Genomic DNA, 24537 nt, shown 5'->3' with positions numbered 1-24537 from the left:
GCTACTCCGCTGGCTCCCAGGGCAAACTGGGTGCCTGTCATGCTGCTGTCAAGCACAGTGGGATGTTTGTGGGGGTGGGAAGCGCAAGGGGGCTCAGCCCTCAGGTTTGGGGTGATGGTGGTGGCCACAGGGATCATTTATTTGATGGCCTGGCTAATTACAGTGTGATTGGGAAGTCATCTGGAACTCCCAGAGACAGTGCTGCATCTTCTGACCCTGGCTGGAGGTAGAGCCTGAAGGGGAGAGACAAAAACTCAAAAACATCAACTTTTTTCCTCCTTTGATTTCTTCCTCTTTTCCCCCTCATATGATGCTATCAGCTGGGGCCTGTGGAGCTCCAACTTAAAAACAAACCGCTTTTATTTAAAGTGCCAATATTGTGCTTGGCTCCATATGAGACAGAAACATTAACTTTGTCTCTGACCTGGGGAGCGTGTCTGCCTGCCTAGCAGGCACTGAAAGTGTTGAGAAAACTGTTATTTTACTTCTATTTTGGTGCCGATTTTTAAAAATGGATTTTTTTATTGATTTAATTTCATTTTAACGGAGCATTCCCTCTTCAGCAGAGCACCAGAGCCCACAGAACACGCAGCCATCCTTTGTGTCCCCATGGAGCTTTGTCCCTGTGTTGGCTCAGGAGCTGGCAGGGCTGGGGGCAGGGGAGGGCAGCTGTCCCTGTATTCCCATGCCTGGGCAGTGGGACTGGAGCTGCTGTGTCCTGGTGCTGCTGCCTGGTGGGTTTTCTGGATGCTGTTTCTAGGCGAGGTTTGCAAAAGGTCACAAAAAATTAATCTGCTAACTGGGGACCTTGGCAGTGCTTGCAGTGAATGTTTTGCATTAACAACCTAACTCGTTAATTCAGTGAAACATTTAAAACCAAACCAGTTATATCCAGCCAAGCTGGAAAAAGCTGAAAGTTCATACTCAGCAGTGCAGATTTCGAAACCTCCCTTTGTTAATCTCTGTAGAAGTAAATTTTCTGCTATTGCAGAGCTCACTGTGACTGGTCTGGGCATTGTTTCCCTCAGCAGAGGCAAAGCTGCTCTGCAGAGCGTTGGTTTTGTACCTGGAACTGCCATCTTTCCCTCCAGCCTTAGTTTCTGTGAGCATCACTGTGGAAAATTTGGTTTTACTCTGCTTTAAGTCAGTTTTCCCTCAAATTTCCAGCAGCAGGGATGGTTTAGGTGCGCTGGACATTTGACCTGCTTACCCTGCTACCTTGCTATGAAATTAGCAGGTATAAATTAAATAGGAATCATGAATTTAAGTACAATAACTTTGTCTTCCTGCCTCCAGGTAACTCTTCCATTCAGCTTTGTCTCTTTGTTCCAGTTAATCATAAAACAATACATAGGAAATAGAGTTCTTCACTCATGGCTGTGCAGATGAGTCTGAGGCATTTGCAGTGGTGATAGATACACTGAGATCAATTGTAAGGATCTTTTTCAATTGATTATTTTTTCTGCCATTAATTTACTCTATCCATTAGAACAGACTCACTTACTTTAATGAGGGAGAAGTCAGTGAATTATCCATTCTGTTATATATTAGTGGTGTATTAAAGTATTAAGTACATTCCAGAAGGTGAGCAGTGAATAAAACATACTCCCAACATGTGGTTATGCAACTGTTCCATGGAAATGAAATGGACAAACAGTACACTTGATTAATTTTTTTCCCCCCCAGAAAATTGCCAGTGTGATTCACTTCCAGCTAAAATTTGCAATCTGTGTTCTCAGGTGGCATTAATATTGGAGCCCCGCAGGAGAGCTGTGGTGACTGGGGCTGCTTTGATTGCATTTTTAAGGAAAGTTGTTGGAGAGAGCACAGAGTTTGATGCAAATGTGCTGGTAAATGAAATGCAGAGCTTTTAGGTTCTCTGTAGGTGGGTCAGGCCATTCACACTTACCCAAAGTAACAGCGATGGAGTGCTTGGGAGAGGCACTTTGTTAATGTGGCACAATGGGGGTCTTTGTGTGTCGCTGTTGCTTTGTATCAAATTTACTCTGTTGACAGATAAAAATCATCTTTTTGATATCTAGAGACTCCATAAACACTGGGTCAGATCTGTCAGGGACTGGCACTGTCTCAGTAATGGAGACTGGAGTTTGCTGGAAAGAAAAAAGGTTGCAGAGGGCCCAGCAGCTTCTCTCTGTGCTAAAGCTGCAGGATGAAATGAAATGAAATACCATTGCTTCCCTGACATGAAACTCCTCTCAGCCTTTAAAGCTGTATTTTGTAGCCTTCAGGCTGATCTTACTGCTTTTTCCCTAATTGACTCGACTTGAAAAGGTCATCACAGCCTGCTAGACTGTGTAATATTTAACTTAGCATCAGAAGTGAGGATCTCAGGACTGGTGTCAAATGGATGCTGTTCCCCTCTGAATAGCACAGCCCATTCATAGTCATCCAAATATTCCACTTGCTAATGCTAATGAATAACTCTCTGGCCCTCTGCAGAGGGCAGGACCAGCCACGAGAAGGTGGGATGAGAGTGGCACAAAGCAGGTATTGAGATGTGCAATCCACGCCGTCGAAATCCAGCTCACGCCTTTAATACCTGTTTTATTTATAGAAGTTTTTTAAAAGTTATAACTTGTAGCTCTTCACGATGCCTTAGCATAGCAAGCAGTCTTTTCTGATGCCAAGTTCAGTGATGACTAACACTGTTTACAGGACTGTTTTGTAATCTCAGATCAGCCCACATGAACGGGAAGTTACGTTTTCCCGTCAGTCTTTCAAACGGTGCCTGAGAGTTGCTGAGGCCAGAGCCAGCCATCCAGGCTCTCCCGTTTGGAAAAAATGATGTCAGCTTTCAGAACAAGCTTTTTAAAAAAAATCTAATAAAGTTAGGGAGGTCATTTGAAATTGAACTTCCTGCATTTGATTTTTTTTTCTTTCTTTTACATGAGAAACTTTCATTCCTCTGTTCTAAAAACTACCAACAAAACTAAGTACAGGAGGTATTGCATAAGCACCAACCAGGCATTTGCCTGATCTGCATTTCTCAGTGCATGAGATCAGCTCCAAATATCTGATCTGAGAAAGCTGCTGGTGCACAACTGCTGTAACTGATAGGAATTACCTCTGTGAGTCATCTCATAGGATGGTAAGTCTTTTTTTTTTTTTTCTTTTTAAAGTTCAAGTTTTTATGAGTGTTTTTATAAAGCTCAGTTGCTGTTACTGTAAATCTCAGGGAAATCTGGCACAGAGTCTTTGTAATATGAATCAGTGAGTCCATATGCTTCCAAGTGACCTTGCAGTCTGGAAAAATACCATTTTATCCCTCTGTTGAAGAGAAAAAAAAAAAAAAAGCAGAGTTGCTGTAGAGAAGGTTGACAGAGGGGTGTCACCAGGCAGATGACTCCTGGTGCCAGCTACAGCAGCTCTGCTGCCCTGGGGTCATGATCTCAGGCACAGAGCATTTGCTGTGCAAGTGGGAAAGCTACATCAGGCCAGGAATAAGGTTGTGGCTAATGCCTCAGCCAGCCCTGACCTTCCACGAGCTGGAGCACTTCAGGGTCTGCTGTAGCTTCAGAGGAGGAAAAAAAAATAAAGGAAAAAGTTATTGTTGGTTGGTTGGGTTTTGCTTGTTTTTGTTTGGTTTTGGTTTTAAATGTGACAAATCTCTGGCTAGCCAAAGGCCAGCGAGATGGGCTTGCACTGACGAGAAATTACCCTTTGTCAGGGAATACCCCAGTGCTCTGGGGGTGTGACTGCCAAGAGCTGCAGAGGTGGTGGCAGGGGAAGCCTAGGAGCCAGGAACATTGTGGTGCTGCTCTTGAGCTTTGGGGCCTTTACCTTGCCTTGCAGCGCCAGGTGAGGACTCACAGATGGTGTTGGAACAGGAATGAAGTGTACACAGGATGGGAAGGGCATCTCCCAAATGCTTTGCAGGCTTGCTGAGCAAGAAGAGCTAAAATACTGCAGCCTCCTCGCTCCCAGCAGCAGCTCTGGGTGTCTGCAGAGACTCTTGGCACAGGCACAGTGCTCTGAGCTGGCAAGAAACTTCCTAACAGGATGGATGGAAAATGCTGATTTTGAAGAAATTGAAATGTTCTGTGGGGAATATGTGGATTTTTCATCCTTTTTTTTTGTGATGGAAAGCAGGCATCTTTCCCAGGTGACCCTGCCTGGTGTCACCTCCTGTGTGAGGCTCAGCTGGGACCTGGGTGCACGGGGAGCCCAGGCACTGCTCTCCCTGCTGAAACACCAAGGACGGGTCTTGACAGGATAGAATGAGGGGGAAATTCAGTGTTTTTCCTCCTTAAATGAGAGTTTGATGTGGGCTGTAAAAGTGGCATGTTTGTGTGTTTGGTTTGAAACAGACAGTTCACAGGTTTAGGTGTGAAAATACAGTAAATCCAAGGTCAAGTGAGATTTTTCCAATGAAAAAAGAGAAATTATTTATTGAGTGAAGCACTTAAATACCAGAGCAGTTGTACTTTGTCTAATACCAAGGGAACTAACCCCTCCTCCCTCTCCTTATCCTCAGGTTCAGTGGCAAATATGAACATTTGTCAACAACACCTCGGGACATCATGAGTTTGCTGGAATCTGGACCACAGAACACTTGCAATAACGCTTTCTAAATTTGAATTTAATTTAAATGAAAGAAAAATAGTCCTCTGGATCACCTGTAGCGATGGCTAGCAAAAGGAAATCCACAACTCCCTGCATGATACCAGTAAAAACGCTGGTGCTTCAGGAGACCGAACAGGATGCTGGAGAAGATGATCGTGAAGGAACACAACCAGAGGCTCCTGCAGAAGGACCAGCAGCGAGTGATGCCGGGGCCAGCAGCAGTAACAACGGGGCTTTGTCCAACGGGCACCGCGGCGTTGCCGACGGTGACACTTACATCTGCAGGCCTTGTGACTTCGGCTCTCAAGACCTTCACCAGTTCTTTGGGCACTTGGACTCTGAGCACTCAGACTTCAGCAAAGACCCCGCGTTCGCCTGTGTCGGGTGCAGCTTCCTGGCCAACAGCCACGAAGGGCTCTCACACCACAACGCTGAGGCGCACGCCGGCGACACCGGCTTTGTCTGGAGGCTGGTGAAGCAGGACAGTCGTACGACCGTGGAGCAAAGTCTCTGTGAGGCCACCAGCAGCCATGACCTGCCAGGAGAGGTCCCTGAGGAAGGGGCAGATGGCCAGTCTGAAATTATCATTACCAAAACCCCTATCATGAAGATAATGAAGGGTAAACCCGAGGCCAAAAAAATCCACACGCTGAAGGAGAATGTGTCAAGTCAGTTGGGTGGTGAGGCAGAGGTGAAGGATGGAGAGCATTCATTCCCAAATGGGTCTGTGCCAGTCAGCCAGCCCACTGCAGGTTCATCGAAGTCATCCCACATAGTGAATGGCTCCATCATAGGAAACGTGCCTGTTCTGCAGGCGGGTGTTGCACAACTTGTGTCTCTGCAGCAGCAGCCCCCCTTGCATCAGCAGCTCCCTACATCCAAGTCCCTTCCCAAGGTGATGATCCCACTGAGCAGCATTCCCACATACAATGCTGCCATGGACTCCAACAGCTTCCTGAAAAACTCTTTCAACAAGTTCCCCTACCCCACCAAAGCTGAGCTCTGCTACTTGACTGTGGTGACCAAGTACCCAGAAGAGCAGCTGAAGATTTGGTTCACTGCCCAGAGGCTGAAGCAGGGCATTAGCTGGTCACCAGAGGAGATCGAAGATGCCAGGAAGAAGATGTTCAACACTGTTATTCAGTCTGTGCCACAACCCACCATTACAGTGCTGAACACGCCCCTGGTTGCAAATCCTGGGACTGTTCCCCATCTTATCCAGGCAACTTTACCAGGCCACGTGGTGGGGCAGCCAGAGGGGACAGGGGGGCTGCTGGTCACGCAGCCCATCATGGCAAACGGCTTGAAGGGCACCAGCTCCTCTTTCACCTTGGCAGTGACTTCTGTCCCCAAGCCACAGCCGGCAGCGCAGCACAGCACCGTGAGCTCCAGCAACACAACTGGGGTCAAGGTGGTCAACAGCGCCCAGTCCCTGCTGACTGCCTGCCCTGCCATCTCCTCGCAGACCTTCCTGGACCCCAATGTCTACAAAAACAAGAAGTCCCATGAGCAGCTCTCAGCCCTCAAAGGCAGCTTCTGCAGAAACCAGTTCCCTGGCCAGGCTGAGGTCGAGCGGCTGACAAAGATCACAGGCTTGTCCACCAAGGAGATCCGAAAATGGTTCAGCGACAGGAGGTACCACTACAGGAATGTGAGAGGCGGCCGGGCCGTCTTCCCTGGAGACAGTGCTCTTGATTCCCTGCCCGAAATCACCTTAGACGTCCCACCCAGAGGAGCTGAGCTGAGCCCTGCAGCGGTGGCGGCTACGCCGGCCCCTCACCACCCACCACGGCGGCAGTCGTGGCACCAGGCGCCCGACTTCACCCCGACCAAGTACAAGGAGCGAGCGCCGGAGCAGCTGAAGGCCCTGGAGAGCAGTTTTGCCCAAAATCCCCTTCCTGCCGAGGACGAGGTGAACCGCCTGAGGGGGGAGACGAAGATGACGCGGAGGGAGATCGACAGCTGGTTCTCGGAGAGGAGGAAGAAGAAGGTGGCGGAGGAGAATAAGAAAGTGGAGGAGGTGGCTCAGCAGGAGGACGAGGAGGCAGAGAATGGCGGCGGGGAAGGGGAAGACTCCTCGGATGAGCAGAGGGCCACGAGTGAAAACGGCTCAGTCGACGCCTCCGGCAGCAACCCCAACGCGGCGGAGCGGAAGGTGAGTCCCATCAAAATCAACCTGAAAAACCTGCGAGTGACCGAGTCCAACGGCAAAAACGAGGTACCGGGGACCGGCGCAAATGAAAAGGGGGACGGCAGCTCCAGCCGGCCGCCCACCCCTCCCAAAACCAAACTGAACTTCAAAAAAACGGCCCAGCAGCGGCATCTGCTGAAGCAAATGTTCGTGCAGACCCAGCGCCCCACGAACCAGGAGTATGATGCCATCGTGTCCCAGACGGGCCTGCCGCGGGCCGAGGTCATTCGCTGGTTCGGGGACAGCCGCTATGGCTACAAGAACGGGCAGCTGAAGTGGTATGAGAACTACCGGCGGGGGGTCTTCCCCCCGGGGCTGGTGGAGGTCAGCCCCGCCGGCCGGGAGGTGCTCGAGGACTACTACGAGAAGCACAAGGGGCTGCGGGAGGAGGACGTGCCCGGCCTCTGCGAGCGCGCCCGCCTCGGCGCCCAGCAGCTCAAGGTGTGGTTTGCGGTGAAGGCGGAGGAGCAGGGCAGGGGCTGCGGCCCCGAGTTGGCCGGCAGCCGGAAAGGGCCGTGCGGAGCCGGCGCGGAGGCGTCGGAGAGCAGCGAGGCGTGGGAGCCGGGCGGCCAGCGGGGCAGCGCCGGGACCCCCGACGCCCCCGGGCCACCGCCCGCCACAGGGCTGGGTAAGGCCCCTGCCTCGGCGTGGGAGGGCTGCGGGTGGCACGGGGCTCTGGGCCTCTCGTGTTTCGGAAGCAGCTTCAGTGAAGAGCTTGGTGTTTGAGGTTTAACTGAGGAAGTGCTGAGGAGCTCTCTCTGAAGGAGAGGCGTAAAGGAAGGAGGGTGAGGAGGATCTGGCAGGATGATGCGAGTGCCACTGCCTGCCTGCCCTTTCCTGCCTTGGTCTTTAGGTGCTGGCACCACTCAGGGACCAAATCCTAGTTGTATTTCAAGCTGGAGTAAAATTTTAGGGGTGTCTGGTTATTTTAGATGACCCACTGATTTATTTATTTGGGAAGCAAGAGGCCTGGCTGCTTGTCCTGTGCCACTGGTTCCTTCCATGTCCCTGCCTGACCTCCAGCAGCAGGCACACCCCTGCCTCCTTTCTCTCTCCTGCTGCCTGCCTTCCAGATGTGAGCATCCTTGTTAGGTGTGGAGAAAGGCTCAGGTGGTGAAGGTGGAGGCTGCAAAGCCAGGAGGGGACGTGGAGTCTGCAGAACTCACTTTTGAAATGCGTGTGTCTGTGTGTGCATGTGTGTGTGGAGGAGAGGTGCTTTCCAAGCCCTTTGGGGGCTTTTCTGCAGTGCAGCAGGGTGCTGCTTTCTGCCTGGTAGGGTTCCCACCAGGTGGGGATGGCCAAGTGCTGGCCCTGTCCCATGGTGGTGCACGCGCGCAGCTCCTTGCTGGCCAGCTGGGATCTTCTCCAGTCCCACTGCCTTGCTTTGGAGCTTCCCACACACCTCTGCAGTGGCTGCAGACCTTAAAAATAATTATAAAAATCGAGTAATAGTCATTGCTTCCCTTCCCATCTAATTTGGAGAAGGTGGAGCATGGCTCTGGATGGGTCCTGCCTTTACTGCACATCATGTGTGCTTTGCAGGGGAAGGGTGGATTTGGGGACTGGTGGGGGGTCAGCTTTTGTGCTGGGGCATGGCTGTGCCCCTGCTAATGCCCTCTGAGCATGGCTTTCTGCCAGCCAGAGCGAGGGTCCTGTCAACCCTCGTGGCACAGAGGTGCTTAGCAAAAGTGCATCCCTCCTCAGGGGTGCAAAGCCAACTCCACTCCCTCAAGGATTTTGGGTTTCTTGGCCCCTCTGAATGTTGCTAGCCCTTCTTTGCAGCTGACTCTATCAAGGCTCCTGATCTTGCCTGTCCTGAGGCACTCCTGCGTTCCTTCCTGCCCACCCAGCACCCCACCTGGAGCAAGGCCAGCAGCATCTCTGACACCTGTGTTCTTTTTCAGAAACAGACTGAACTCAAGCCACCAGCCCCGGAGGATCCGCTCTTACCCTTGAGAAGAAATTAGTGATCTTAAAGAAACCCATGGGCCGGCCTGACCCAAGCCTGAGGAGCAGGACGTGGTGATGAAGCACTGCCGTACATGAGACCTTGGAGCACAGCACGCGAGACAGCACGTGCTCACACTGGGCACTCCGTGCTGAGCTCCTGCAGGCCCAGCCAAGGAGATGGCTGGGAGCTGGCAGGGGCTCAGCTCACACCCAGGAAATAGGATGCTCCTGTTTGCTTTCCAGTGACAGACTTTCAGATTTCATATTCATATACCGATGCCTACAGCTGCCTATACAAGCATAACAAATCTCAGACATTGTGTAAACAAGGTCATTGCTTAGATATGGACTATCATGGCATAGTACTTGTTTCTTTTTTCTTTTTTTTTTTCATCTGTCCATTAAGGTGTTTGTTCTCTAAAGGTTGGCATGGCTGCATATATCCTCTCTGCCCTTTCTGGTCCTTAAGCCCTGGCAGTGAAGGGCTTTGTGGGCACATAGGTGTGAGTGTATTAGGAAAGGGAAGGGATTTGAGAAGAAAACTGCCAGTTTTGAATTTGAGTGAGATTCTCACCGCTCCAGATGAGGTTAGAGTGAGCATTTCATCCTCTCTGACAAGCAGCAGGTTCCCAGACCGAGGCAGCCCAGGAGATGGAGTTTGGTGTCATTTATCCCTTGCTGGCTAGAACACTTTCCCCTGTGCTCCTGGAGACTGCCTGTAACAGCCTGTTAAATCTCCAAGTCTCTCTTTAATATCTGAGAACTAGCACATAATAATTTTTGCATCCTGACCTGGAATCCTTTTCATTGTTTGGAGAGAACAGTCTGTTCTTCAGAGAACAAACACAGAGAGTCACAGCGTGGCTGTGAGTGGTTCAAGTCATTGTTGTCACCAAGGCAGCGGCTCTGCTGCCACCAGGAAGTTTCCTTCTTGCAGCCCTACATGGCAGATCCTCCTGCAGCACCGCTGGTGATTTCAAGTGTTTGTTCCAGTCCTTTTTGTTTTTTCTTTTCTTATTTTTTCCCTTTTTTTTTTTTTTTTTTTTCCCCAGGCCATGTGCAATAGTTCTGGAAAAAGAGCAAAATAAATTTCCCAGTTATCCTGCCTGCTGCCTGGTACCTGTACATTTTTAATGTGTGTTGTCTTGTGTGGTTGCTGTGTGATGCAACTGCTTGGACATTTTTGCTTTAAATATTCTTTTCTAATAGAAAACAAAGTCTAGAAGGGAAACTCTTGAGCTGAATAGTCCAGCCAAATGCTGTGTCAGATCATTCTGTCACAAACTAATCAAATCCCAGCTCCAAATTGGTTCCATGTTTTGCCTTCACTTTTGCTCTTGGAAGGCTAGTCCAGAAATTGACTGCCTTTGAGTGGTTAGAAACTGTATTTAAATTTCTAGTTTGAATTAATTTGTGGCTGGTACATTCCTGGTTTGTTTTGGAGCCAACATTGTCCTTTAACTTAAATAGTTTTTGGTGTTTATCTGCTGATGTATTTATGGAGAGTAGTCATAGCTGCCTATTTTTTGCCAAGCCAACTCAGCCAAGCTTTTTCAGTAGAAGGTTTTTATTTAGTGAGAGCTTTTTAATGTGGGAGACTTTATTGTTGGTGGTAAATGATATTTATTAGGAGGGTGGGTAGCAAACTCCACAGGATCAGATCCAGAGATTTACAAAAAATCTGTTTTAAAAACAAAAAAGCTCTTTCAGAACCTCTTCCAAAGATGGTGTCTGATTTCTACCTTTAACTGCCCTTGCTTTTGCAATTCTTTCTTCGCCCCCTCTTCCAGAGGCTGCCTTGCTCAGCTGCTGGGAGGGGCTGTGGCTGCTCAGTGCTTTGGCAGAGGTTTCCCCTCGCCTGGTGGGATGTGCTGGGTGCTTGTTCCTGAGCTCACAGGGCTTCCCTGGTGTGAGACCATGGCCAGGTGTGACCATCTGCTCCAGACAGAGGTGAGCTGCACCCCAGAGGGAGCGGCGTGACGCCTGGGGTGTGGCCACTCGCACTGAGCATCCCCCAGCCACAGCAGCCATCCCACCACCTGTGAGCAGGGCTGGCTCCGACCTGGAGCAGCCTGCGTGGCACCAGGCTCCCTGAATTTGCCTTTGGGGGAGCACTGCTGATGGTCATGACACAGCTGGAGGCAGGACCAGCAGCCATCCCACCTTGGCTGGACATGGCTCAGCCGGTGGCATCCCCGTGGGTCCCTCTTTGGGGACCAGGGACAGCTGCCCTGTGGTAACAGGCCCAGGGGTTCACCCTCATGGGTGCAATCCTGTGCACCCCAAAATATCAGAGAGGGTGGCAGAATCTGGGTGGTTCTAGAGCTGAAAGCAGATCTGGGAGTTGCGCAGCCTGAGAATATGGATGTATGTCAGTGTCACCTTCAGAGAACAAATACAGGTAGGTCAATTTACTCTGTAGTGTCTGTGTACATGCAGGTTTATTTAACTACACATATATACAGTTCAAATATGCCATTGATTCTTTATTGCATTATGATGTACATTAAAAATGTACACTTTTACTAACTACTTGCTATATAAATACGTTGGAAGTGTAGTTTGCCCATTCAAGGTGATTTTCTGTGGGATTTTTGATGTACACTTAAGGGCCTATGGCTGATTGGAAGAGTGATCCCCGCTCCATCTACAGGAATGCTTAAGGACTATGGTATGAACTGGTCCCTTCAAACCATGTTTTGATGCACTAGCTGAAATATTTTGCACTTGGATTGTATTCAGCCAGTTTTCCAGAAAAATTGAAAAGAAGTCTTATGAGCTGGAGGGAGAATTTCCCGGTGTACACAGAAAAACCAGCCTTGAGGGTTGGAAGCTGCTGAGGTTTTTGAGCTTTGTCTCCATGCATTCATACAAGCACAGCAGGAGTTTTCTTTCTTTTGGGTCGGAGGAATTTTAAAAAGTGGTTCCATGCAGACTCCCCTTGGACATGGCAACGGGGCTGGCAAACGCCTTTGCGTGGGGAGGGTAAGATTTAGAGACAGAAAAGAAATCAAAACATGATCAAGTTCCCTTTCTAACTCCTACATTCCTTGTTATCTGCATTTTTTAGTTGACTTGAAATCTCCATAAAAGTATAAGCTGCAGATTTTTGAGGGTTTAGTTCTGTGGTCTTCTGTTTCTCTGCTGAGGAGGAGAAACAGGTGCCATCTCCAAACAGACTGGGTTCTGGTGCAGGACATTGGGAAAGTGTTTGCATCTGAAACTGAAAAGAAAAATTGAGAGGTGGCTTGACAGTCCCAACAGCAGCTCTTGTGGTGTTAAGAGGAAGTGTCACCACAATTCTTCACAGTGTGTGAATATTTATCATCATCTAATCAAAGATGACTATCTTGACTTGAAAGGGGTGTAAGATCGAGGTGATGGAGCCAGCATCAGTAAGGAAGGGAAATTAAATTCTGCACCTCCATCCGCTGTGCCTGAGCTTGGGCTTGGCAGGCACAGCAGAAACCATCAATTTTAATCCATGTGAATCTTGTTACTTATGTCTCTGAGGCTGCTTAGATTAAGGACACAATCCAATTGCTTAATAACCCGAAGCCCTGATTTGTGCTGGCCCTGGCTTGCTCTTGGGAAGGGCTGCTGGTTCTCCTGGTGCAAAGAACTGAGTTTCTTTATTCATTGATATCAGCAGCCCCTGCCATGAGATTTCTATTCTTTGTTCCATGTTTCATTTGGGTACCTTATTTTTCAGCTCTGTTAATTAGCATCCTTGAAATTATTTTTCTTTTTTTTTAGCAGAACACTAAGCAAACAATGATCTACAGGCTCCTGTCTCCACTTGCCTGAGAGCTGAGTGATGCTGCACATCAGGCCAGCAGCGTGGTGGGAGGATGGGCACAGGTGCTTGCAGGTACTTAGTGTGATTTCATGTCCCCTCCCTGAGTTGGTCACCAGGAGAAGCTACCAGCAAGAGCAGTAGCTGCTGGCAGAGAAGCACTGTAGTCCTTAACCTGGTTGGAGGATGCTCACCAGAGCTGGAAGATACCTGCTGGGTTAATTTTTGTTATGTGTCCCCTGACAGTTCAAGAGAGGGAAGCTGTAGTAGGCTGGTTTTTCATTTAGGGTTTTGGGTATTTCATTTTTTTAATTGGAAAGCAACGGATTTTGGTCCCCTGCAGAAGTGTTACATTGTTTTCCCTGCAGCCCCTCTCTTACAGATATAACAGAGACAAACTGATCAAAAGCTTGCTCATTGGGAATCAGAAGAAAAATATAATTTTCAGCACTTGGGCACAAATTACAAAGTGAATGGGATGCTGCACATTCCCATTAGGGTGACAGTATTTAAAATGCTTGTAAACATTTTCTCCCTGTTGCCCAGATCATTTTGGCTTTGCTCTCTTCAAATCAGTCAAGGTCCTGATGTGATTCAGCTCACCTGTAAAGCTCTGGTGTCACTTCTCAGCTGATCCCAAAACCAGCAGGGTAAGATTAGGCAACACAACACATGGAGGGGAACGAGGCACTTGCAGGCTATTCCTGTTCTTCTTTTTATTGAGGAATTTAGTTTCTGCTGTATGTTTTACTGGCAGTGGTGTGTGCCAGGAATGTTGGATTGGCATCAGAAAACTTGAAAGCAGAGCAAGGGAACTCAGTTATGTAAGCAGTGATTTTTTTTTTTTATTTTTAAATTTTGGGTTTTCTTGTTATGACCCAAGTGCTCTTTTGGGTGATGTTTGGCATATTCTGATGGCACAATTAAAGCCCCTTTTTCCCTGTACTGATGGAAGGTGGTGTTAGGAGGATTCTTGCTTACTGGTGCTAGTGAAGGTTGGGCTAGGAATCCATGGCATAGAAAATGTCTAGCTAAAATTGCACTTTCTCTCTGCCCCATCTGGCTCGTGGTGGTGTTATGGGTACGTGGCTGTGATTCCCCTTGCACATACTAACATTGCACTAAAAGAGAGACTTTGGGAACAGCGTGTTGATCACTTTGTTTCTCAGCAGACCACAAAGTCAGCCTAACGGGGTCTCTTTTTTTTTTTTTTTTTTTTTTAATTATTGTTATTTAGAAATCATGCTGGTGCTGAATGACCTGGAATTTTTGCTTGGATTTATCCAAAGGAAAATGTAATTGTAGCTGCAACGGGACCTTTCATAAGGGTGGCCGGTGCAGTGAGGGAGCAGGGCGAGAGCTCTGCTGTGTAAAGCTGTCTTTGTACCGGGCAGGTGTGGGGGGTTCCAGGGGGGTTGTTACTTCAGTTTTTTTTTTTTTTGAAGACCACAATTTTAAATGGTCACCTTGGCAATCGTGTGAAACAGGAAATAGTTTTTACTTTTGGTAAAGGTTTTAAAGAGGAAACAAAAAAAGAAGCTGCCTGTGATTGTGGGCTGTAGCTATTATTAGGGCTAGGGTAGCTTGTACGTGCTATGGACTTTACCTGCTCTTATTCTGAGGGCAAGAATTCCCTGTAGCAACAATGCCACTTCTGAGAAGTGAACGGCAAGTTTCCCTTCCTTTTGTATATGTGGATGTGAGGGTGGGCAAGGGGAAGAGCTTGCTTGTACAGTTTGTTGAAATGAAACCAGACATTTTTGGTTGTTCCTAAATAAAGAGCGTAAAAATCAAACGTGAGTTGAGTGGTGCTTGCACTGGGGTTTGGGAGGGCCCAGGAATGGCTGTGCCTGCCTTCCAGCTGCTGGGCTGGGAGTGCTCCATCACAACCTCCTCATTTATTTTAAAAGAATGACAACTTTTCCATGGGGTAGGCCATGAGTGCCCAGACACCTCGACCCTACGGGTGCTTCTTCATCCCAGAGTTCTGTCTCCAGCCTGCCTCAGAACAGCACAGGCAGCTGGAGCACGTAACTGTTTTACCCTTTTGAGTGAACAGCATAAAACCTGGGGCTGTTCCTGGTTATTTTTCCTCTCTTAAAGCCAGGAGAAGGGAGGGAGCAGTGCAAGCTCTCCTCAGGAATGGCTGCACCTCAGCTCTGCAGGGCACAGACCACCAGACACCTGAGCCAGCACACACATAATACTGACACTTTTATTGTCATTTAAAGCTAGAGCGGCCCTGTAAATGCAGAGTTTCACTACTGGACCCTTCGGCAGTGGCTATACAGGTCAGACGTGGTGGCACCAGGACAGACAGGTGCTGCTGTGGTCACTGCAGGCCCAGAGCTCTGGGAACGGACACAGCACGGGATGGCTGCAAACAGGCTCCAGCAGCTGCACACCATCTCTGGACTACAGGCAGAGCAGTGGCACAGAGGCTGGATGGGGAATTTTTAGGTCTCTCCTTGTGATTATAGACAGTTTGGTCTCTGGCAGCCTGGCCGCACCGACGCGCTTCTTAAGGGCTTCGTGGTGAAGGTTGGTGGGTGCTTGGGGCTGGTTCGGGGTGGGGTTTGTTTCCAGTATTTTTATTTTTTTTTTAGTTCTCCACTTGAACACACTTCAGCAGAGAAACTGGAAAAGCTGCCTGAAAGTAGGCCATAGCAGTGCCGTTTCCATAGAAACCAGTTCACAGCGTGCTGTGAGATTCACAAGCACTGGAGGTGCTTTCGCCCGCCGGGATGGGCTACAGCCGGTTGTCCCCGTTGACCCGGGTCCTCCGCAGTACCCTGGAAGGGGGCACACAGAGGGGACACAGCTCAGCCTCACCACGGGACGACCAAGGACAAGGCTCTGCTGGTCTCAAGTTGCCCACTGGAGTAAAGTGGGGGCTCAGCCACATCCCCCATGACTGGGGATAATGCCACCAGCTGTGGTGTCCCACCCTACCCCCGCAGCAGTGACTGCCACAAGCACTGGCACAATTTGCAGCTCAAATTTAGGGTTTGCAAGCAGCAAACAAGGCTGCAGCTCCACTTTGAGCTAGTTGCGTTCACTGCCTCCAGCCAGACTAAATGCAGGGAGCGTTATGCTGCAGGGGAAGAGCTGAATGAGCACTGGCCTCACCTTCGCTCCCGGCTCTCAAAGTGGTCAGCGAGCTGCTCTGGGGACACACGGAAATCCTCGAAAGGCTGCTGGTACCGCAACTCAAAGGAGCCCTCTCTGCCTCTGCTTGCCAGCAGCTGGCTGGAGCCGTCCCCTGCTCGCTCCCGTAGGGATGAAGCACTGAAGAGGTTTATTTCGCCATTTTCCTGCTTGGATGAGGAAAAAAATACTGTAGTCAAGGGCTTGTGATTTCAAAGCATACATCCTGGAGCAAGGGCAGTTGTGGGGCAGGGCCCTGGCTGCCCTGCAGGGTGTCCAGGGCTCATGGGGGCTTGGGGTTTGCAATGTGCAGCTGCTCTAACAGCCATCGCTGGCTCCCACCAGCACCATTTCAAATGAAGAAATAAAAGAACCATCTGTCCCAGAAGGAGCCCTGCCCTCTGTTTATGCCAACAGGGATAGCCCCAGGCCAGCCAGCTCCATGATCCTGAGCTGCAATGTCCCTGGAGCACAGACAGGCACTGTGACAAATCCGCCTTCTCCAGCTTTTGCTGAAGGGATTTCCAGGCAAGTCAAACCCAGTGCAGGCAGGACCCTGCCTGAAAGACCCTGACTGCTGCAGGAGGCAAACCCAGTGCTTGCTTTCCTGCTGGGCATCCCCACGGAGCAGCACTGGGAATTCAGCTATCCACAGCACTCAGGCCAGGCACCACTGAGCCTCACTGCCCCAGCTGGAGCAGGAGAGTGGGCAGGGCCTCATCTCATGTGTGCAGCCAGTCTCACCTTGCAAGGGAAAATGTCTATCTTGACAAGCAGAGAAGCCAGCTCCAGGTTCTCACTGTAGTTGTTCTTCAGGGGAACAGCTCGGAAACCTACGGCAGAGACAGCCCTGCTGTCACTCACGGCACAGGAGGTGAGGTGGCAGTGCCCTGCCACAGAACTCAAGAGGGTCTTTCTCCCACAAGACCCTTTTTCTCTTCTGCCAAGAGAAGCTGTGGCTGCCCCATCCCTGGAAGTGTCCAAGGCCAGGCTGGATGGGGCTCAGAGCAGCCTGGGATAGTGGATGGTGTCCCTGCCCATGGCAGCAGGGCTGAAAGAAGATGGTCTTTAGGGTCCCTTCTAATCCAAACCAGTCTATGATTCTGTGATTCTCCAAACCCCCAAATTTCCCTCAAAGTGGCAGGTGGCCCCAATGGCTATTAGCAAATGGCTCTACCTTCCTTTAACTGGCTGGGGATGTGACCTGTCATGGGGACAGAAGGACTGAGCCAGTCTGGGGCCCAACAACACCCTCCCATGAAACTCAGCATCTCCCTGGCTAACAGTGTGAACTGGTGAGGACCCCCACGACCCCACTCCCTGCTGTCCCAAGTGCTTCACCTGTCTTCAAGCCTTTCACCAGGAAGGTGGCCTGAGCCAGGAAGTTCTCGTCACTGAACATGTCCTCCTCGTAGACCACGAAGCGGAGGAAGGCAAAGTCAGGGTTGCTGACCTGAAAGTGGAACTGCTTCGGGGTCCAGAGAGGGTTCAGGCCGTTGTCAGCTGCTCACAAAACACAACTGTCAGTGGGCAGCCCCACTGAGTCCTTCCACTGCCCCCATGGCTGATGCTGGGCTTGGGAGCAGCACGAGGGCAGCTCCCAGCTCAGTGCCAGGCTTTGCTGCAGAGCCCATGGCTCACACCAGGATCAGGAGTGCTGGTGCCTCCCTCTCCCTTCCCTTCCCCACCCTACTCACCCACGATCTCTGTTTTGTGCTTGGCATTGTCGTACTCAGCACCAGACACCTCCACCTCCACGAAGGGACAAACGATTCCCCTTCCATTTTTGGGAAGGTGCCGGGCCCCCAGGACCTGAGCAGAGGGCAGGGAGAGACTTGGTAAGAGACAGGAACAAAGAGGAAAAAACGTGTTTGCATACCAAGACATTTTCTTCACAAATAAATCACCCTGGCTCTGCTAATTGGAGAGAGAAGCAGCACTGACAGCCAGCCCAGCCCGCATCTCGGAGAGAAACAGCTCCCACCCCTGGAAGCTGCTGTAGTGTTCTTCATCCACAGTTTTTACTTGTAAGCCACAAAAAAAAGCAGCTGAACTGCTCCAGGTTCTGCCTGCTGCTGGCACAGCCAGGCCTGGGCCACAGCATCCCTCCTCCAGCCGGCCAAGCTGGAGCTGGGCTCCCTGCCGAGCACCGTTCCCTGCTGGGAGCACTACCCTGGACCCCCTCATCTTTGCCGGAACTTCTCGGCCCTCCTGCCTTGGTGTGAGGAGGAAAAGGAGCTGCTCTCCACCCCTGCTCTGCCTCGTGCCTGCAGCACAGCCTGTGCTCCCCTCACATGACAAGCTGCCTCCTCGCAGCAGAGCAATGGCAGCTCCCTCTTGCCCGTGGCCATATGTCGCTCCGGCGTGCTGTCGGCACGCTGCTGCTGCAGGGGAAGGACCTGCTGCCAACGCTGGATCATGTGCTTTGAGTCATGCTGGGCTCGAGATGGCTTCTCCATCCATGCAAGCTGGCTTTGGTGGGGACAGCAGGCAGTTTTGCCAGACAACGAGAGGCTGAGCCTGTCTCTTAAAGGCGACAGTGACTGGCTATGGCACGATGACTCCTGACACTTGGTGGGGGCAGCTGCATCCTGCGCTGCAGGAAGAGCTTGGAAAACAGAATAGGGCGGTGACTTTTTAGGGAGACAGTGAGCATGGAGTCAGTGGTGCAGAGGGTAGATGACAGGGTGTCCTCATGAAGAAGGGCTGTGGCTTTTTTAGGTGGGATCACTCCAAAACAGAGGTGGCTGCAGAGGAAACCTGTGAGCACCTGAAGACAGGATCTCCACTGCATCCTCCCCAAGGTCTACACGAGCTGAGGGGACTGGCAAAGCAGACTGCTGACCCACAGCTTGGTTCTGAGACCACAGGGAATGCCTGTACAGGCTACTGGATGCCACTGGACCCCAAACATGAGAGCCAGCTGGTTTGGCACAGCCCTCCAAAGCTTTGCCTGGTGAGCTCTCCCATGTCCCTGCAGAGCCTCTCCTGTGCAGCTCTCAGAGCTGACACAGGAATAATCCAGCCTCAGTTGCACCATTAGGGAAGTAAAAAAAACTCATCAAGCATCCACACCCCATCCTCTGGCACCCCCCCACCCTCAATCCCCCTCCTCTTATCATCACCAGCAGCACAACACAGAAATGGCCTGAAAAGTTTGCCCTGACCTCAAGCATCTTCCCAAGAGGGACTATGAGCAAGGGGAAATGGAAACCTCGAGCCTGGAGCAACTGAGTGACAAGGAGGGGACAAAGCACAGCTCTCGTGTTGTTAGCCTGTGGATGCAGTCCCGGCCGGGCCCTGGGGACAGGGATGCCACCTCTGCGGCTCGTGGATGCCACCTGCTGGCACCGGGACCTGGACTGGAGGAGTCCTGGGGGAGCATCCAGGGATGCTCCTGCTGCTCCTCTCCAGGCACCCTCAGCAGCACCCACGAGTGCCCCTCTCCAGCGAGGGCTCTCCCAGTCTGTGCTGCTGAGGGGGCCGGTGAGGAGCTGCTGCAGGCAGAGCCAGGAGCCCAGAGAAACCATTCTCTCACCCCAAATCTGGTACCCCACTGGGGTCTGACCCTGCATTCCCCCACACCAGGAGGTACTGACCTCAATGGAGATGGAGAGCGGTTCTGTGCCCCGCAACGTGCTCTTGTCAAAGGGGTCAAAGATGTCGTCCCTCATGTTGGTCGGCTGCAGGACGTACCCACACTGGCCACTGGACATGAACAAGGCCTGGTTCATCTGCATGGGCTTGTCTAGAGCACAGGCAGGAGATACAGGAGATGAGGGATACCCTGTGGACAAGCTGGATCATCACCCCCATCATTCCCTTGGCAAGAGGACCTGGCTCACCCCTTGGCAATGCTGAGCAATGTGTCCCCACTGCAGCCTGTGCACGTGTCAGGGCCATGAGGTGACTCTGTCATGCACGATCTGCCCAACTACCCAGAGCCCCATGGGTCACCTCCCTCTTTTCCTCCTATTTTCAGCTTTCCGTGTGCTGCCTGTAGCATTTGCCAAACCCCCTGTGAGCTGCTTGAATTCACAGAAGGAATGAAAAAGCTGGCAGGAAAAAAGAGGCAGGTTGTTTGCTGGTGTGTCGTTGAGCTGAGCAGGCTCACAGCAGGGTTTGGCAAAGGCCAGGGAAAGGAAGGCTGGACTGCACGGCAGGAGCAGGAATGGAAGCTGGGCAAAGGCAAGAAGAGCAGCCAGCTGGGCTCAGACCAAGCAGCCAGCTGGTGTCCCAAGCCTGGGGCAGCACCATCCCCTGTGGCACCTTCCCTGCCTGCCCTGCTTGTCACCAGGGACCTGGGAGAACCCCCTGCCTCCTCTCCATTCCATCTTGCTCTCATGGCACAATCCCCATCCTCAGTGCAGCTCCTTGGCTCAATCCAGCCCTCTGGAGCACATTAACCCGGGTCTCCCTGCCTGCAGAGCCCTTCCAAGACGCAGAGCCCCTCCCAGCCCCCATGTGCCAGGAGCAGGGCTCAGCAGGTGGCTCAGAGGAGGCACAGGGCACCCCAGGAGCCAGCCCACCCTCCCTGCCCGCTGCCCTCACCCGGGGTCTGGAAGTTGAGTGCCACCAGCTGGCTGCCACAGATCCACATGGGCAGGGGGTCGTAGTTGGAGGAGTCCAGGCGCTGGCCCTTGGGGTAGATGCGGGACAGCTGCAGGCGGTTGTACTGCAGGAACTTCTTGCCCTTGATCTTGTTGACGTATTTTTCTGCCTTGGTCTCAGGAAAGGAGGACATATCCCTGTAACAGGCCCTCTCTGTGCCGATCTCTGGGAGGGGACAGCACTGTGTCAGCCAGGAGCACACTCCCTTTGCTGACACTTAACCACCCCAGCTCCTTCCTGATGCCATCCTCTCACCCCTGGCACAGCCAGGGCTCTGCAGATCCTGCTCTGCCCCAGTGGGTCTTTGCCAGGTGCCCAACACCAATGACTGAGAGCACCAACACAGCTCCTGCTGACCAGGCACGATGCTCCCCAGCCCCACTCCCTCAGCAGCTGCTCTGGGTGCTGACAGACCCCAGCAGCAGAGGGATAGAGAAGGGATCCCTCTGGAGCTACCCAGGGCTCCAAGGTAAACTGGAGGTTTGACACATTGGACACCTGGCCTCTGCTGAGATCTAGCCAAAGCAGCCCCTTGGGGCCCACCACAGGGTCTGTAATGCCACAGTGACTGCCTGTGATGGCCACCAGCTCAGCAGATGCTCACTCTCTTCATCAAAGGGCACAGGTCGGCAATAGACCACCAGTTCTGAAAGCTCCAGAGCAATCTTCTTTCTCCTCTCCATCATCTTCCCTTCAGAGAGCTGCCAAGAGAGGGTGAGAGAGGTGTGAGGCCAGGTAGGAGCAGTGGTGATAGATGACCCAACTAATAAGCTGACCCTCACTGCTTGCTGTGGCTCCTGCCCACACTGTGGGGACCACCAGCAGATCTGCCAGGTCTGTGTGGGGGACACCACACAGACAGGGCCTGGGTAGGTCCTGCATCCTGCCCAGAGCAGGACAGGCACTGGTACCAGCACAGGGCATCTGTGGCCCTGCCACCCTCCACAGATGGAGACCCCCTCCCCTACTGAGCACTCAGCCAGTCGTCCAATCTTCCCAAATATCCAGCCTGAACCTCTCAAGCTGTGTGGCCACCACCCCTTGCCCCACTGTCCAAGATTGCCCTGGCTTTACCACCTCTGCGACTGCTCTGCCAGCCATCACAGGCTGTCACCTCACTGCCCCCCACCAGCCTCCACCTGCTCCTCAGCTCCTGCAAAACCCAGCACTTGGAGACCCTGGAGATGCCTCCTCCCCTGCCACGGGCTCCGCAGGCTCACCCTGGCATCAGCTGTCTGAGCTGCCTCCCGGATCTTCTTCACCCAGTCCAGCAGGTCCTCGTGCGTGTCGGCCGCCACGTCCAGGGACAGCCGTGACACCGAGGACATGCTGATGGAGAACACGAAGAGCCGGTTGTTCTTCCCCTCGGGGCGGATGGCTGTGGGACAGGGAGCAGGGGACAGGGTCACTGCAGGTGCTGAGCCAAGCCCTTCACAGGCAGGATGGCAGAAGACAGGCACAGGGACTCGTGGCTACCCCGGCACTCTGCAGCTACAGGAAACTCCCATTTCTGGCCACTGGAGGCCACAGCTGGAGCCCAGGCAGCAATAAGTGAGGGCTGAGAAGCCTCAAGGGGCCTTTGCAATGTCCCTCCCTGGCACTCACCGATCTGGCAGGAGGGCACGTCCAGGACACCTCCCAGCAGGTCTCCCAGGGGGCTGTTCTCATCCAGCTGCTGCTGGGAAGGAAGCACAGCAGGATGGTGCTGGGCACGGTGGGCAGAGCAGCCAAGCTCGGGGGGCACAAACCCTCCTTGCTGCACTCATGGCCATACTCACCTCCTGTTCTGGCTCCAGGCTAGTGGGACTAGTAATTTCCTCTACATAGTTGGAAGGGAACCACAGCTGCTTTTTTCCACCATAATCTCCTCTCCACCTGGAAGGGAGGGAAGGGGTAATGTCAGCACTCGCCACGGGACCCCAGAGTATTCTGAGTGTGGGTGAGGGGAACAGGCAGCTCTTCCATCATCTGCTTTTAGGGTTTGTGAGGCTTTGGAACTGTGCTGCTCATGGGTAATCCCCAGACAGACCCACTCCTAGAGTGGACACACCTTTGTGTGGATGGTGACAGCAAGGTTTGACCATATCCCCTAGGGAAAAGGGAGGCTCAGGACCAACTCACCAGCCTCCTTCCTGTTTCTCCACATTCTGGATGATGGCATTTTTGGTGAAGGTGAGCTCGTCCTCCCTCTGCGCCTTGTAGTCAAACAGGGCTTTGACTGCACACTGCAATGAGGAAGGGTCCCATGAGGCTGGCAGGGAATGGACACGTGGACAACGAGCCCACAGGACAGATCACCTCCCACCACAGATGTGTTTGTTGTGGGGGCTGTGAGGCACATCATGTGCAGGCAGGCAGCATCCAGCCCTGCTGCCAGACCTTAGTGACACCTTGAAGAGCAAATCAAGGCCCCCATTTATACCAAAGCAGAGCTCACAAATTTGGTATGGCCCCACACAGGCATTCTCCTCTGTCCCAAGAGCCACTGAGAGGCTTAGTTTGGAGAGCTCAGAGCAAGAGGCAGCCCAGCCTGGGAACCTGGAGGTTCAAACACCACTGTCTCTCTCTTCATGGTCTAAAATGGGTGTGCAAATGAATACAGCTCTTACAAAATAAAAAGATCCTTGCTAAACCCTCCAGCCCTGTAGTTTGCTTTGCCAAACAGTGAGAGTGTACCTTGAAGGTGGGCATGGGGTTGGCTTCCACATAGAACCCAGGATGGCGTCCCTCATACAGGGCTCCATAGTCCGGCTCCTGTGGAAGCAAAGGGACAGTGGTTACAGCAGTGACTGCAGGAGAAAGGGTTCCCTACCTTGGGGTAGTTGGGAGAGTGCCCCAGGAAGGCACAAGAACAAAGATGATGCTGCAGACAGCAAAGAGCAGCCCAAGCCTGGCTCAGAGGGGCAGCACCAGACTCCACTCAAGTGTCAGGAAGCCCCAAGAGGTGTGGGCTGCAAAGCACAGAGATGGCTCACACACCACCACCTTAAGGCACCAGCTCAAAAACAACCTGTCCATCATTCTCTGGCTCCTGCACTCACCGCTGTGCCAATCTTCTCCAGGGTCTCCTCGTTGATGGGGTAGCGCAGCTTCATCTTGCGGTACAGCGGGTGCTTCTCGTAGTAGCTGATCAAGTCCACCAGGCTCTCGAACTCAGAGTTGCCCAGCAGCACAGTCTGGCCCTCCTGCTGCACCCGGCAGTGCTTGATCTTCCCTTCTGCCCTGCAGGGAGCAAACACAGGGAGAAGCCACTTGGCACCTGGCAAGAGAAGGTCTCTGCCAAAATAAAGACACCAAGGAAAAGGTGTCCCTGGTGAGGTGGCCGAGCACAGCCATCTCCCATTGGAAGATGGGAGGAAGAGCAGGATCTCAAGGATCAAGGACAATTCCAGAGCAAGAAGAGTTCTGGGAGGGCTCAAGGCTGGCTGATAGCACCTGTCCTGCCCTCTCACACACTGCAGTGTCCCAGCTCCCCCTCCAGCACCCACCACCCCGGTCGCAGGGACACACCTGAAGGAGATGGCGTAGGAGCTGGGCTCGCTCCTCTTGCGCACCAGGAAGGCTCCATCGCGGGGCACCCGCATCAGCATGTGCTCGGCTTGGGCCCGCGTGAGGTTGGCGTGGTACCACCTGGCAGGAGAGACATCGCTGTGCACAGGTCACACACGCCCAGCCCATCCCACACCTCTGCCGCAGCATGTGGCTCCCCCTCCAGCCCCTAAAAGGCTCCTTGAATCCTTCAGAGGAAGACAGGGACTGCAATGGGGCAGGCAGGATCAGAGTCTGTTGGTGAGGTGTGGCACAGGCCAGGGCATCCCAACCAAACCCAGCAGCTCTGTGCCCTGCACTGAGCCTCCATGACATTCAGCTCCATGAACAATGGAGCCAGCCAGCACGGCTACTGTGACAGAGCTTCATGGGGAGAAAGTGGGGACCAGAAAGGAATGGCTGAGGAGAGATCTGGGAGAGCTTCCTACAGTGTCCTGGCTGCCCAATGGACACACACGTGCACTCACTCTTTACTCTCGTGGGCATTGGTCTGTGGCACTGGCTCCGTCAGCCTCATCTCAAACTCGTTGCACCTCAGTGGCACCTCCTGGTAGTGGGTGATGAGGTCGTAGAGGCTGTCAAACACCAGGTTGTCCGTCAGGAAGAACTTGGGGCTGCCGGCGTCCTGCCGCGAGTGGATCCGGCAGTGCTGCACCTTCCCATTGCGCCTGTGGAGCAGGGAGGGAGGGAGGGGGTAAGCCAGGCTCAT

At 52.3% G+C, this 24537-nt stretch overlaps 2 protein-coding genes across 8 annotated transcripts in view; one reads left to right on the top strand and one right to left on the bottom strand.

The window, feature by feature from the left end:
- ZHX3 (zinc fingers and homeoboxes 3) overlaps positions 1-14316 on the top strand; it is a 46922-nt gene extending 32606 nt beyond the window's left edge. For all 4 annotated transcript variants that reach the window (XM_041478636.1, XM_041478637.1, XM_041478640.1 and 1 more), the window contains 2 exons: positions 4496-7403; positions 8680-14316. In XM_041478636.1, the coding sequence (XP_041334570.1) occupies positions 4646-7403; positions 8680-8690 (2769 nt within the window). In that variant the 5' untranslated portion in view covers positions 4496-4645 and the 3' untranslated portion in view covers positions 8691-14316. The remainder of the gene's footprint in view (positions 1-4495; positions 7404-8679) is intronic.
- Positions 14317-14722: 406 nt separating this feature from the next.
- The window catches only part of PLCG1 (phospholipase C gamma 1), a 41620-nt gene continuing 31805 nt past the window's right edge, over positions 14723-24537 (bottom strand). Inside the window, exons 17-32 of one of the 4 annotated variants that reach the window (XM_041478632.1) lie at positions 24296-24496; positions 23790-23909; positions 23321-23501; positions 22956-23033; positions 22401-22504; positions 22058-22154; positions 21885-21957; positions 21500-21657; positions 20884-20980; positions 20220-20444; positions 19268-19416; positions 17366-17480; positions 17010-17171; positions 16413-16501; positions 15651-15838; positions 14723-15313 (exon numbers count right to left, since the gene is read on the bottom strand). In XM_041478632.1, coding sequence (XP_041334566.1) covers positions 15271-15313; positions 15651-15838; positions 16413-16501; positions 17010-17171; positions 17366-17480; positions 19268-19416; positions 20220-20444; positions 20884-20980; positions 21500-21657; positions 21885-21957; positions 22058-22154; positions 22401-22504; positions 22956-23033; positions 23321-23501; positions 23790-23909; positions 24296-24496 — 2080 coding nt within the window. In that variant the 3' untranslated portion in view covers positions 14723-15270. The remainder of the gene's footprint in view (positions 15314-15650; positions 15839-16412; positions 16502-17009; positions 17172-17365; positions 17481-19267; positions 19417-20219; positions 20445-20883; positions 20981-21499; positions 21658-21884; positions 21958-22057; positions 22155-22400; positions 22505-22955; positions 23034-23320; positions 23502-23789; positions 23910-24295; positions 24497-24537) is intronic. The other 3 variants (XM_041478634.1, XM_041478633.1, XM_041478635.1) reach the window with 3 other exon arrangements.

Source organism: Pyrgilauda ruficollis, unplaced genomic scaffold, assembly GCF_017590135.1.
Source record: "Pyrgilauda ruficollis isolate IOZ18807 unplaced genomic scaffold, ASM1759013v1 scaffold46, whole genome shotgun sequence".
Lineage (NCBI taxonomy): Eukaryota > Metazoa > Chordata > Aves > Passeriformes > Passeridae > Pyrgilauda > Pyrgilauda ruficollis.
This window is presented reverse-complemented; position numbering and strand designations above follow the sequence as displayed.